We start from the raw sequence: 15,562 nt of genomic DNA on the forward strand, positions 1-15,562 counted from the left end.
TATTATTATCCAAAATAGCCAAGATACAGAAACAATGTAAGTGTCCATCAACGGACGAATGCATAGAGATGTGGTATTCATTCAATGCAGCCCTGAGGAAAAAGGAAATTCTGCCATTTGCAACAAAATGGATGGACCTGGAGGGCATTATGCTAAGTGAAATAAGTCAGACATAGAAAGACAAATACTGTACGATCTCACTTATATGTAGAATATAGAAAAGCCAAACTCTTAGGAACAGAGACTAGATTGGTGGTTACCAGGAACTAGGGAGTGAGGGATATGGGGAGGTATTTGTCAAAGGGTACAAACGGCCAGTTATAAGATGAATAACTTCTGGGGATCTTAATGTCCAGCATGATGATTAGAGTTAATAATACTGTGTTATATACTTGAAAGTCACTAAGAGATTATATCTTCACAAAAAAGAAATGGTGATTCTGTGACACGTCGCAGGTATTAGCTAACTGATCAGACCACAATATATGAATATATCAAATCAGTGCACTGTCCACCTTAAACTGCCACAACATATGTCAATCATATCTCAGGCAAGCTGGGGAAAGTGAAGAAAGCTAGCACTCAAGCCCCACTGGACCAGCTTTGGGTTTAGGCCCTTCCAGCACATCACACCACACGGCATACTGCCCACCAGACACCCCAAAAGAAGCTTCATCAAGTGCTGAGGGACTCCAGCGGCAGGCCTGGGGTGCTCCTGCATGAATAAAATTAAGAGGGCGCAGAGCTCACTCGCAGCACAGAATGAATAGCTACCAAAGCAGCTCTATTTTTATGAGTCTCCAAATATCTAAAGTAGGTTGTTGAGCTTTTTTTCCCTCGTCTGCAGTTACAAGATGGCTCTCTGAAGCCCCTAGGATACAATTTTAAATGACGAAGAAAGATTTGAGTTGCAAAAATACACAACTATTCTGGGTTACAAATGGATTTGTTTCTAACCATAGTGGGCAATGTACAGCTCACTTTTTTCATTCCAAATAACCGTGGTGTTCTCACCATAGCTGGCAAGGCATCTCATAATGGCAATGTCATAAGTGAAACATACACAAACAGAGAAAATAGCCTTAGCTCTGATATCAAAGTTCTCAGAAGAGAGATAGTCAGAAGGAAGTGTGGTCTTAGAGCACCCAGGCAAAAAAAACACGAAGGGAAAACACTGGAAAAGTTAAGCTTCTATGGGGCTAGCTGAAGAAATGTAGCACCTTGTAGGTTCTACAATTTTTCTATATGCACAGAAGACATAAAAGTGAAAGTAATGAGTTGGAATAGATACTATTAACTTTTAATTAAGTTACTCTTAGAAATAATACACACACTGATCATCTGCCCAAACATCTCAATTAAGAATGTATAAAAGTGCATTCCTTCCAGCTTTTTGTCAGCTTTGTATCAAATGATCCAAACAGCTGAACTAGTTCAAAGACTCCGCATGGAATAAATAAGCCTGGGGCTTATTGCAAGCTTTCTGTAGAGATACTAAAATGGTCATTTTTAATGTCATCCATCTTCAGAAAGAACTAGAGCTGGGCATAAGTCTTTTAAAAGCATACATAAGTTCCCCACTCTGAGCCAGGTAGACAAAGATGTGAGACCAGGAAACAAGCTAATGTCCTCCCACAGGCAGGAAAATATTAATTAGCAATTCATAAACTAAGGTTACCTTTGCAATTACATTTCTAGTGTGAATTATAGTCGATTATTAGTTTAAGACTGACTACATTTCATTACTATTCTCAGCATGAGAAAGTCCTGGTTATAACTAGAAATTCAAGCACACTTGATTCATGACCATCAAAAGCTCCAATCAATGCAAACTCTTTTACTTGGAACCAATAAATTATTTGTTTTGATAAAATACAAACAGAACCTTATATTACTAATTTCCTGACAATCCTTTTGTGGAAAAAAAGTTAAGCTAGTGATCGGGTCTCTGTTCACAATGAATTCTCCCCTTTCAAAAATCATTCCAGATTTGTATCTCCTAAACTGTGTTCCTTGGAATATTAATAGCATAGGATGCTAACATGTGTTCCATAAAAAGAGACTTCTGCAATCATATAATGTCCTTTCTTAATTCTTAAAAAAATTTTTTTTCAACGTTTTTAATTTATTTTTGGGACAGAGAGAGACAGAGCATGAACGGGGGAGGGGCAGAGACAGAGGGAGACACAGAATCAGAAACAGGCTCCAGGCTCCGAGCCATCAGCCCAGAGCCTGACGCGGGGCTCGAACTCACGGACCGCGAGATCGTGACCTGGCTGAAGTCGGACGCTCAACCGACTGCGCCACCCAGGCGCCCCAAATGTCCTTTCTTAATTCTTAAGTTCACTGTTTTTACATTTTAACATTATCTTACAAACAATATCAAAAATTTTGCTAACTAAGTCTTTTTTCCCCTTTAGAACAAGCTATTGAATTAAGAGTATATTTTACAATCAATGGCATCTTAAAACAGGGAAAACATGGTAAGTTTGGAGAAATAAGTTTTTTATCACCTGTGGAGATTCACCCTACACATTATCACATTAGAGTCCCTGAAAAGTCTCAGTACTTTAAAAAACAAAGCTGTTTTCTTTTTTTAACTCAATGTTTCCCAAATATATTTGCCCATAGATCCCTTCTTTTCTAGAACCCATAATAACATTTCATGAGACTAATGTTCTGGGAACATATTCTGGGAAAGAGTGCTTATTCTTTTATTACCATTGGCCAAGACTCTTCTCTCATCAGCTTTCCCAAGACCCAGTGACAGAAACCCTCAATCATGAAGTGAAGGTAAGTATGTGTCAGGGTCAACAGAACTGAATGGATGACCTAAAACTCTCTGTAGAGAGAAAATTCCAACTAGGCCAGAGGCCAATTTATTCTGCTTGGAAACATCTGAGGTGTATTCATACTGATTGCTTTCTCTTACAAGTGGTGCACAGCTTTGTCTGTTTCAAATGCCTCCATGATGTGAGAAATGAATAGACTGAACAGAAACCATCTGCATGACGGGACACACCATAGATGGGAAGCACCATTTGGTGAAAGGCACCCCTTTACATTTCCCAACGTTGGGAAGGAAGCAAAATCGATATTTTTCTAGGACTGATTCCTAAATCCACTTAATCAGCAAGTTTCTGTTTATGCATTCCTATAAAATTGGATAATATAAGTCATGTGGTCAAAGAGCAAGCAGCAGGGGAGTTTAAGAGTAGACACTCAAAACAGAACCAATGACATGGCGCTTATAAATGCAAGCATTCATTTTCAGGCCCAGACTAAGTCCTAAATAAACTCATCTCATATTACACAATATTAATCTCCCAATACTCTATGAATCCAGCTTGTAGAAAAAAAGTATCAAAATATGGAAATAAGACTGGAAGATTACCATGTGTCTTTTGAATGAAACATTCAAGCATTGTCTACTAGGCCCACAGGCCTATCAGGTCAACTGACCCTCTTTGACTAACAGCATCAGCATTACCTGGGATCTTGTTAGAAATGCCAGATCCTGGGGCACCTGAGTGGCTCAGTTGGTTGAGTGTCCAACTCTTGGTTTTGGCTCAAGTCATGAACTCCCAGTTTCCTGAGTTTGAGCCCTGCGTCATTGAATCCCTGCTTGGGATTCTCTCTCTCAGTTTCCCTCTCTCTCTGTCCCTCCCCTGTCTCTCTCAAAATAAATAAATAAACTTAAAAAAATTTTAAGAAACAAAAACAAACAAACAAAACAATGCCAGATCTCAGGCCCCATGCTGGACCTACCTGACCAGAATCTGCCTTTTAACAACATCCCTAACTTATTTTATATACATTATGGTTTGAGCAGCATTAATGTAGGGAACGTAAGCTTTCCCGACTTCCTATTTACTACTCATTAGGGCCCAGACATTGTGAAGTTAGATGGTAACTTGTGAAGATAGATAAATCGCAAGTTATTTTTGTCCACTAGACACGCAAATGATTTCTGCCTGGGAGAAAAGACAACCTCAAGGTTATGTAGTTTTTGCCCATAGAACACAAACGACTTTGCACCTTATTCCAGGTTCTTTCTTTCAGGGACGATATGGTCTCAGTCTCGCAAATTCTTCCTTGAGCTGCATTTATCATCCTGCTTTTCCCTCATTAATTAGTTAAATAAACTTTTGACATGTGCTCAGCCCACATGCATGGCAATCATGCTTGTAACTGTTTGCAGTTTAATTCAAAACCAGTCATCTCTCAACAGCGATAGGATACTTCCCTCTAGAGAACACTATTTTCTTAGGAAAAATAGTCAGCAAACGGTAATTAAGAACATCCACTATGACAAGAGATGAACCGAGCATGGGTTGGTCCCTCAAGAATGACAGTAGGTCTAACATGTACTCTAACCTCAGATACAAGGGCTGGGGACTGAGAGCCGAGTTCTGTTTCAGCTTGCAGACATGGTTTGTAGCCAAAGAACATTTTGTTTTATTTTAATTTCTGGATATGAAGGCCTTTAGATGTAATGTGCATTCTCCAGTTCTCCACAGGCTCCTACACTCCTTATTATCGTATATCAGGCTGTTTCACACATGTTTGCTACCTATCTGGCCCCTGAAGGCATTTAAGTTTACAACCCTTAAAGAAGACACTAATCTATTAAATCCACTTAAGCCAGAACTACGGTGGGAAATGGCTCGTCTCAAAATCATAGCACACTCCAAGCAGCCCTTACTGGGAATATTTTTGCATATCTATCATGCACAGACCCCGGACAGCTATGATGAGTATAAAACGAGTGCAGCTGCCAAAACCAGTGGCCTTATTCATTATCCACCAGAGGGCAAATTATTTACATGTATAACAATGCATTTGAAATACATTTACCAAGCATCATCATCAATTTCTTCAGATACAAAAGAGTTTCATTTAAATGGTTCTCAGAGCATAGAAACCACTGGCTACATAAACAGCAGAGATAGCTTCATTCTCAAAGCTAAGCATTATTAAAATGTCAAAATAAATATCATGTAGAAATATAGCAAGAAGAAGCAATATCGCTATAGGCAAATAGCCTGGTCCCTCTGAAATCAGACCCAGAAGTTCAAAAGCAGCTTTGGATGAAACAGAACTTAGTGGTGGCCAATTAGTCCTACTGGACGTTGTTTTCTTCCTTGGATGGATTTGTTGACAGCACATCACAGAAAGTTATTAAGTGTCTGCTTTTACTCCCTATTTCCTAAGTGCTTAAATTCACTAAACAAGGAAAAGCAGGCACTATATAAACAGAGTCATTAATAATATAAATCTCACCTAGAGTAAAAGAATAATATGGCCTGTCTCATTGTGCTGCATAAATAGTGATTTCTGTGGTTTTCCATTTGTCCTCTCTATGGATTTTTCTCCTTTGGTACATCTCATCTCTCATTTTACTCCAGTACATCTTCAGGGGACTTAATGGGAACAACTTTGAGGAAATCAGCTAATAACATGTCCATTTCTCATCTGGACAGTTAAGAGGCCTCCCAACCAACACTATTCCCCCTACCACTGGACTTTTTACACCTCCCAGTGAGGCCGTAGTCAGCCCTTAATCTCTTAGTCTTTGCAACTGGGTCATTAAATTGGGCTTTTAGCTACAGTATATGGCTTGAGAGTCATTAATATGCACGTTATCCAATAGGTTATGTATTCCAGGGGTTACTTTGAAATGGCCTGGCCAGAATCTGTTCTTTCTTTCAAAACCACCTTCCAGCAGTTTCCCATTCACTTTGTTTCTGACTGAGAGATGTGTTATGGTTTCTAAAGTCAACAACAGTTTTAGGAGCATTTCAGGGAAAATCTCTCTCCCTAGCCTCCTCACACTGTGAGTCTCTCCCCCACACTCCCCACAGCACACAGGAAAAGCTTTCCAAATTTCTCTTTGGTCTGCGAAACACTTTTATTTTCTTTTTTCTTAAATGTTTATTAAATGTTTATATTTATTTATTTTGAGGGGGGAGGGGCAGAGAGAGAGGGGGAGAGAGCGAATCCCAAGTAGGCTCCACACTGCCAGTGCAGAGCCTGACATGGGGCTCGATCTCACGAATGGAGAAATCATGACCTGAGCCAAGATCAAGGGTCAGATGTTCAACCAACTGAGTGCCCCTGCGAAACACTTTTCAGAGTAGATGGGTAGAGTCTATAAAGCTGGAAGGAACTGGAATCACAAGGCTTGTGAGAGGCAGGAAATCAAAGGGAGCTGGGGTGGGGGCACATGCAATATGAGAAAAAGAGAAATGAGTAGATCAGACAAAACCATGGTGAGTTCCCCCCTCCACTCCCCCCACCCCACCAACTCTCCACTGCATTTAGAAGAGGTTCAAAATCTTTGTGTTAAAATCTTTTGCAAGTTTTACTCTCTTGGGTTTTGTTTTGTTTTGTTTTGTTTTGTTTTGTTTTTAACTGTCAAAGCTACTGCAAGATTCCAGGCAGGATTCTTGGCTCCCTTGGGGGACACTTGATCCTCCTTAACCTGTCACCAGCTACTTCCTACATAGAAATGAACCTGTCTTATGTGAAATTTAAGAAACACAACAGATGAACATAGGGGAAGGGAAAGAAAAATAAAAACAGAAAGGGAGGCAAATCATAAGAGACTCTTAAATACAGAGAATAAACTGAGGGTTGCTAGAGGGGAGGTAGGGGGGTGTGGGCTAGACGGGTCATGGGCACTAAGGAGGGCACTTGTGATAAGCACTGGGTGTTGTATATAAGTGATGAATCACTAAATTCTACTCCTGAAACCGTTACTACACTACATGTCAACTCACTTGGATTTAAATAAAAATGTTTTTTGAAAAGAAGAAGAAATGAAACTGCTGGCCTCTGCTCCCAGTTCTGAACCCCAGTCTCCACCACTGAATTCAGAACTCAAACGCATTTGGAAGCTTCACCTTAAATCCACTTCTTCTGCATACCTTCTCACCTATATTAATAAAAGCTCACACTGACTCTGGATTTTCATACTTTTGTGGATGAAAGGTCAAAAGCTCCTTGATGCAAGTATACCTTTTTGTCTTTTTCTTATTCCTACCTCATGGTACCTAGGATTCTTTAGCCATTTAAAGACTAACTATTGATTGGCTTTTGCAGAAGTACATGTATATTCCAGGAAAAAGGCAATGAAAAAATGAGAGAGAGAAACATGATTAATGACCCAATGATCTCTAACAGACGGAAGCATTTTTAGCTGTTGGACCTAAGGCAATCATAGCCAAGGGTATTAGAATCATGCTAAGGAATGTAAGTTCCAAAAGAAAACATATTCATCCCATAAATTTACTGGTCCTAGTATAATAGGTTTCAAGATACAAGTATTCAAGTATTCATTTTTTTCCTTGCAAATGTAAGCATAGAAACAAAAAATAATGCTCCCCCCAAAGATGTCCTGCCCTAATCCCTAGAAAGTATTACATTTGCAGATATCATTAAGAATATGGACCATGAGGGGCGCCTGGGTGGCCAGTCGGTTAAGCGTCCGACTTCAGCCAGGTCATGATCTCGCGGTCTGTGAATTCAAGCCCCGCGTCAGGCTCTGGGCTGATGGCTCGGAGCCTGGAGCCTGTTTCCAATTCTGTGTCTCCCTCTCTCTGCCCCTCCCCCGTTCATGCTCTGTCTCTCTCTGTCCCAAAAATAAATTTAAAAAAAAAAAACGTTGAAAAAAAAAATTTTTTTTAAAAAAGAATATGGACCATGAAATGGTGAAATTATTGTGAATTATCCAGCAGGGCCCAATCTAATCACATAAGTCCTTAAAAACAAAACAACTTTCCCAGCTTCAGTCAGTGAAGAGAGATGTGGCAATGGCAGAAAGATCAGAGAGTTGCAACGTTGCTGGCTTTGAAGACAAAGGAAGAGGTCCATGAGCCAAGGAATGGAAGCAACCTCTAGATACTCGAAAAAGCAAAGAAACAGATTCTCCCCTGGGGCATCCAGAGAGGAGCACAACCCTGTTGACACCTTAATTTTATTTTCTTTAATGTTTACTTATTTTTTGAGAGAGCAAGCAAAAGCATGGGGGAGGGGCAGAGAGAGGGAAAGAGAGAGAATCCCAAGCAGGCTCTGTGCTGTCAGCCAACACAGGGCTTGATCCCATGATAGAGATCATGAGCTGAGCCAAAATCAAGAGTTGGTCGCCTAACCACCTGAGCCACCCAGGCATCCCAACACTTTAATTTTAGCTCAGTGAGAATTGTGTCAAACTTCTAAGCTTAATGAAACTGTAAGATAACAAATTTGTGTTGTTTTAAGTCATATGTAATTTGTTAACAGTAATGATAGATATCTAATACAAAAGGCAATCCTTGTTTTCAGCATGGCCCTGCAATCTGGTGAGCAGGCATTCCCTGCTGGGTGCCCAAATCAGAGAGATTTCTTATTCTGGCTGAAACTGTCCCTCAGGTCCCCCCCCCCCCTTTCCCCCTTTGCAACTTGGCTGACTTTTTCATCTTTCGGGACCCAGTACAAACTTTCTCTCCTCTGAAAAATCTTAGTTTTACCTATACAGGCTACAAATTTCCCAAACGTGAGGACCGTGTTATATTCTTGGTGAATGCTAGTTTGAATGATGGACTTAATTAATTATCACTTTATGGAGTGTAAAAATAAAGGCCAACAAACCTACTTTTTTGTTACTGCTTTTCAAAAAGAAATAAGATCACTCACTAGGATCTACCTACATTCACATCCATGCAGCCCTACCTTATTCCTTCCCGTCCTCTCTTTGGACACACACAGAGCCTGGCAGAGTTGAATCCTGATTTGTGATTGTTCAGAGTCAGACAAATAAGGAGTACATTCATCCCTGATGAAGAGTACAAGTTATAGGGGGTTAAAGGCTGAAACCAGGAAAATTTCAAGGGAAATCTTCCAGGCATGGAAAAAGTTCTAAAATGTGGAGTTTAAAGACAGAGCCAAGGTTTGAGAATTAAATAACAGAACTCAGTGGTGTGGTGGTTTTAAAACATGTCTACAAACACTCTGACACTCCTTTCTTCCAAAGGTGGAGGCTAATCTCCTTCCCCTTCAACGTGGGCTGGAGTGAGTCCCTTCTAACGAACATAATATGGCTGACATGAGCAACATGTGATCAAGTCAGAGAAGTCATTACAACTTCCTCCCTACATCGATCTCTTTCTCCTCCTCCCCCTCCCCCATTACTTGCTCTAGAGAAAGTGACTTGCCAATAGCCACATGAGTGAACTCTCTTGGCAGAAGATTCCCAAATCTTCACATAACTGCAGCCCCAGCCCACATCTTGACAGCAACCACAGGAGCGTCCTTGAGCCAGAACCACTCGGCTAAGATGCTCCTGAATTCCCAAACACCAACTATGAGATGACAAATGTTCGCTGTTTCAAGCCACTAAGTTTTGGAGTTATTTGTTATGCAGTAATAGATAGCCAATATATATGAGATACATTCCCTAGGGCAGAGGTTGCAAATTGGAAGTTAAGATCCTGATTCTGTCTACAAATATATTTTCCTCAGCTCACAATGTTTTTTATGAGCCAAAATCTTAAAATCATTTAAATTCATTTAGAAATCTAGATTTCCAGTCTCTCTCAAAAATTTGGAGAACTGGCAACACAAAGCCTGCACTCCTGTCTGGCAGCTGCCAGTGAAAACTGAGGACCTGCCTTCGGCAGTAGGCTCTAATGGGTTTACTGAAGCCCCCATTGACCCCACTAATTATTCATCTCTACATTGACACTAACAGCATGGCTTTTGCACTGCTGCTTCTCTTATATTAGAAAAACATTTCTCATTTCTTATATCTCTATGAAAACTAGGACACAAAAGATGAACTGAAAGGGCCAGTTGTCTTAAGAAATGTAGGAGGGGCGCCTGGATGGCTCGGTCAGTTAAACGTCCAATTCTTGATTTCAGCTCAGGTCATGATCTCACAGTCATGAGTAACAGCCTGGCGTCGGGCTCCGTGCTCAGTGTGGAGCCTGCTTAAGATTCTCTCGTGGGGTGCCTGGGTGGCTCAGTAGGTTAAGTGTCCAACTTAGGCTCAGGTCATGATCTCACAATTTGTGGGCTCTGCGTTGGACTCTGTGCTGACAGCTCAGAGCCTGAAGCCTGCTTTGGATTCTGTGTTTCCCTCTCTCTCTGTTCCTCCCCTACTCCCACTCTGTGTGTGTCTCTCTCTCAAAAATAAATACAGGTTAAAAAAAAATGTAAGATTGTTTCTCCCTCTGTTCCTCCTGTGCTTGCTCACACACACGTGCTTCTCTCTCTCTCTCTCTCTCTCTCACTCTCACTCTCTCTCTCTCTCAAAACAAAAAACTTTTTTGAAAAGAAAAGAAATCTAGAGCATGTATTTCCTGGTAGGAGTGAAGAATATCCCTACATGCCTGATGTGACATCAATGTGTATCTATAGCAAATACACACAACTTAAGCTTCCATTTTTAATTCCTCTGATAGCTTTGTTCATTTAGGCAAATGGCTGGCCCCTGTGTAAGTGAGTGTGCTAAAGTTGTTCTTTCTTACCCTGGTCTCTTCGAAATGGGGTTAAGGTAAGGTAGATATGCTTGCTAGATTTGCATCTTAAAGGAAGCCACCAACATGACATTTTTCCTCTCATATTGCTTGTTTTGAGAAAAAAACCTTGTTGAGAACATAGTAACTATTAAATCTTTCTCTGGTTTTGTACTTATAATAATTGTTTAGCCTAAGCTTCTCATGGCTGTCTCAAATTGTGTCTGACCACACCCATATTCACTAATCAGTGATAACCTCAAGTACAACCCTACTTTTTCATAAATGCATAACTTTTAGTATTCCTAATGTTTCTAGGAAAAGAAACATTGAACTAGAACAGAAGTCAACGATTTTCAGCACACAAGCCAAACGTGGCCCACTGCCAGCTTTTATAAATAAAGTTTTATTGGAACATAGCCACCATTCATTCATTTACATACTGCCTCTGGCTACTTTTGCATCACAGTGACTTAACTGAGTAGTTGTGACAGAGACCTTATGAGCTGCGAGCCTAAAATATTTACTCTCTAGCCACTCCTTGAACAAGAAGGATAAAATATAAACATCTTAATGGTTGATGAGCTAAGAACACATTGTACTTCAAAGGAACACAACGCAGTAATCACTGAAGTCACCATGCCTTCTCCATAATATTTGCCTTGTAATCATCATGAATGACTCTAAAGCTTTGTTTACCTTACAAATGGATATAAATAGAATAGTTTTTTTCATTGAAAATGAACTCACGGTGGCTAGTTTCTGAACATCTTCATCTGATGCTCCCAGAGATGCCAGGCCTATTTCTTGTGAAAACTGAGCAAACTTAGGATCCGCGAGTAGTGGAACATGTCCCAGGAGTTCATGACATGTGTCTCTGACAAGAAAAACATCATAAAAATATGTTATACAGGAAGTCCAAACTGTCACTGGTAGAACAAGACTTAAAATCCTAAATAGAACCTTGTTACTATGATCAATTACCGTTACCAAATTTCATCAGTTCTAAGACTTTTTATCACCTTTTAACATCTCTGAAATCCAGCCACACCTCACAATTCATGGCATCTTAAATTGTGTGATATACGATATTTTTAATAAGTTGATAGCAACTACTATTTTCAAGTGCTTGCCATATGCCAACCACATGGGAAGTGTTTTATGACAAATACTGTCTCTTTTAACCCTCAAGGGAAAGTTAGAGAATTAAAGTAACTTCTTAGTGCAAAAGCCTATAGAGTAGGGATGGGCAACCTATAGTCGCAGGCCAATCTAGCCCACTCCCTGTTTTCGTAATAAAGTTTAATTGGAACACAGCCATGCCCATTCATTTATGTATTGTCTGTGGCTCCTTTAGACTAGAACGGCAGAGTTGAGTAGTTGTGACTGAGACCAGATGGCCCATGAAGCCTAAAATATTTACTAGCTGGCCCTTCACAGACAAAGTTTGCTGTAAGGATAAAGCCAAAATTTTAATCCAGCTTGTGGTGATTTCTAAACTGTTGCTTTTAACACTTAAGTTGCACTGCCTGCCATGTTACACTTTGCGGACAGCAGAAAACAGCAGAGGGATTATATTGTCATCATCAAAGTGACTTTTCCCATAAACAACTTATCTGCCTATAACACAGGCAACTCCCTTGAGCCTGCACGTTGGAAAACCTTCCCAGTCCTCTGCTTTGGGCAGCCCGAACTAGGTAATAATAGAAGCTTAGGTCTGTTCTCATTTGCCTGAGCTTCCATTTGGAGCCAAATGATCAGGCAAAGGCAAGTATGTGTCACAGTGAAGCAAGGCAGATGCCTTCCTGAGTCATTGCCACGAATCACACACTGTTCCCTGATACCAAGCTATATTAGAATGAATTCTCCTATGACTCTCTGGGAATGGATCGAGAAGCTGCAATACTTTATTTTCTTGACGAAAAGTAATTAGCCAGGTAGTCTTTGAAAGATGTTTCCTGACTTCACCTGGCCTCCTCTGAAGTGTATCACTTTCAATAGGTGCTAAAATATAAATGCCAGGTGCTACCACTATTATCATAAGTATAAAGTACATTGGGTGGTTACATGGTTGAAGCAAGTGAATGGTGGTCAAGGGTACAAGACTGATGCCCATATAAAACAGATGGCATTACTCAGTCAAAAAATCTTGTTCCCACAACTCAAACCACATCCCCAGCCTTGGCTAGCCACTTCACAGATACATCAGGTTGAAAGGGTAGCCAAAGGAGAATGTGTAGATGGGATACTAAAAGAAATTCCCAATTTATTCCCTGTCAGCTGTGTGCCGATAGCTTTCTTTTTACACAGAACTGGATTTGTGGAAAAGAATACATGGCAGTTACTCTCCACTCATATTATTTAAGGCAGAGAATCAGACTCATTGGATTCTAGGGAATAAGGAGAATTCAAATATTATCTGAGCCCTTCATTTGACCTATAAAGAAATTAAAAAGAGAAGGGAGAAAAGAAAGCTAACATATTCTGAGCTCCTATTATGTGTTGGGTACTGTACTAAATGCTCTTGTATCATATTAATTTATCTATACTTACAAAGAAGACTTATTATTCCCATTTGATAAATGGGGAAACTAAAATTCATGTAAATTTAACTATCTTTCCAAGGTCACAATCTCAATAAAAGACAGACAAGATTTGAAATCAAATTCCTCCAACTTAAACAGCTGTCCTCTTTCTGCTCTGTTGTTTTAACTGGAAGATGTGGAGTAAACGAGAAGGGATGGGTGAGGGGGCACAGCTTACATGGTTGGGAGAGAGCTTAACCAAGTTGGTTAGCACAAGTGCAAATGTAGTCAGTATGTTGTGAATCTCTTTTCCTGCCACCCAGTGGCCCTCCATTCCTTGAGGAGAATTTTTAAGAATATCCATGACTGAGTCCTACCTAAAACCAATTCAGTCAGACTCTCTGGGATAGACCAGAGTATCTGCATTATTCTAAAGGCACTGAAGGTGCTAAGAAGGCACAGCCAAGGTGGAGACCCGCTGTCAGAACAGATGATGCTCTGGAGCTCTACTAGCAGGCTTCAAGCAGCAAGGACATGAAACTAACACTCAATGTGATTATGTAATCTTGAGCTGCTCAAATTTAATTCTACTGAAATGACATCATAATACTGAAGAATAATGAAAGGTGGTGAAAGATAGTTCACTAGGTAGCTAATCACTTCTTCACGTGCATTTGATTCAGTTAAAGGTCTAAAAGTTCTATGCTGGGAGTGGACCCTATAGACGTGCTCCTGTGATCAGTTTTTTAAAAGGCCATGCAGGGGCACCTGGATGGTTCAGTTGGTTGGGCATCTGACTTCGGCTCAGGTCATGATCTCGTGGTCTGTGGGTTCGTGCCCCACTTCTGGCTCTGTGCTGACAGCTCAGAGCCTGGAGCCTGTTTTGGATTCTGTGTCTCCCTCTCTTTCTGCCCCTCCCTAGCTTGCACTCTATTTCTCTCTCTTTCTCTCTCTCTCTCTCTCAAAAATAAGCATTAAAAAAAATTAATAAAAGGCCATGCAGTCTGCACTGGTGTTGGAATTAGGATTGAGTGGCCCACCATGGATAAATCTGAGTAATTCCATTGTAGCCTATAATGTAAATACTAAAGCACCCCTCCCTATCCAGGCAGAAAAGATGACAATAATAATTCCAAAACTAGACCAGATGTCAAACTGTGGGGAAGTACTGAAGGTGACATAAACAAACAAGGTAAGCAGAAACTAAAATAGTGATTATTGTACCCAATGCATATTGAATGCTTACTATGGGACAGGTACTGCAAGAAGGCTGCTGCAGAGGACAGTCTTCTATCTACCTAGGTACTAATGGAATTCAAAAACATGAAGATAGAAGCAAAAGTGAAAAGTTGGCAACTACAAAGGAAAAAAGAAGGAAAACACTAAGATCCAAAGACATTAAGGAGTCAATTCCCTATAATAAAAAAGGAACTAACGCCTAGATTTTAAGTTAAGGTGTCATTATCAGAAACCTATAATTCTCAGCCACCTTAAGAACCTTTAATCGCATTGCAATGACAAGGTAATCCAACTATATGGAGAAGAGGATAAAAGAAATAAATCTGACAGAAAGAAATCATACAATATGGCAGAATACACTATTTCCTTAAAAGGAAAGCCTGAAGCAAGATGTCTAACAGAATTACTAATGGAGCGTGAGGGATGCCCTCTGCCCTGTGATAAAGTAGAAATGATTTGTGTTGTATCTCAGTAGTCTGTGTCTTCTTCTCAGCTCTGTGTCCACACAGAGACCCTGAGAAAGACCTGCAGCTCAGATTCCTGAGCAAGTGTGCATGCAGCATGGACAATATGGATAGCAAGTCCACTTCTCATTGAGCCAAGGCTCTGCACACCCATATTTCAAGACCAGAAACAAGCTTATTGTCTTTCATGACTTTGGTGCAACATTCTCAGAAATTAACACCAGATCATTCCCTATCCCAGTCTTTGGCTTAGATGTGCAGTGTAGACAAAGGTAACAGAAGTGTCCAGAAACTCTTCAAGCAAACAACAAAGAGATTTTTAATGTTACTAATAAAAGCAATTACTTAGCTTTGAAAAATTGACATTTTTTTTAGTTTCTTTGACACCAAAGGATCTAGAAGCTTGGATTGACTATGATTTTTAGAGGCTGAAAAATGTTCCAGACTATTGGGAGTCTGAGGGAAAAGGCTGAGCTTTGTCTCCAACCATTGCATTAATTAGGTTCCGTTGAGCTGAAATCATGCCATTTCGCCCTATTTTACAAAGTACAACAGTGATTCTGTCCTGCATATAACATAGTTCACGATCCCTCCATTGGTTGTATCGTCCACAGCCGGACCCCTGAGTATCTAATTATGAACAGGGTTCCAAGGTGAGTCCACAACTATTGCCTTATCACAACAGATCTCTCTAAAAAGATTCAATTATTTGGCTATAATTGCACCTGTCAGCACATGCTGCCTCCAATCTCTACATCGGCAAACTTTTCTCTTTTTAACTCACATCCCTTTGATGCATTTTCGCCTGAATAATGCTTTTCAGAAGGCTTTTCACAAA

The 15,562-nt window shown here is 40.2% G+C and overlaps 1 protein-coding gene across 1 annotated transcript in view; it reads right to left on the minus strand.

Moving 5' to 3' along the window:
* The window catches only part of TPH2 (tryptophan hydroxylase 2), a 107,420-nt gene that overhangs the window by 30,767 nt on the left and 61,091 nt on the right, over positions 1 to 15,562 (minus strand). Inside the window, exon 8 of the mRNA XM_058742023.1 lies at positions 11,247 to 11,373. Within this exon, the coding sequence (XP_058598006.1) occupies positions 11,247 to 11,373 (127 nt within the window). The remainder of the gene's footprint in view (positions 1 to 11,246; positions 11,374 to 15,562) is intronic.

The sequence above is a fragment of the Neofelis nebulosa genome, chromosome 8 (genome assembly GCF_028018385.1).
Source record: "Neofelis nebulosa isolate mNeoNeb1 chromosome 8, mNeoNeb1.pri, whole genome shotgun sequence".
Taxonomy (NCBI): Eukaryota; Metazoa; Chordata; class Mammalia; order Carnivora; family Felidae; genus Neofelis; species Neofelis nebulosa.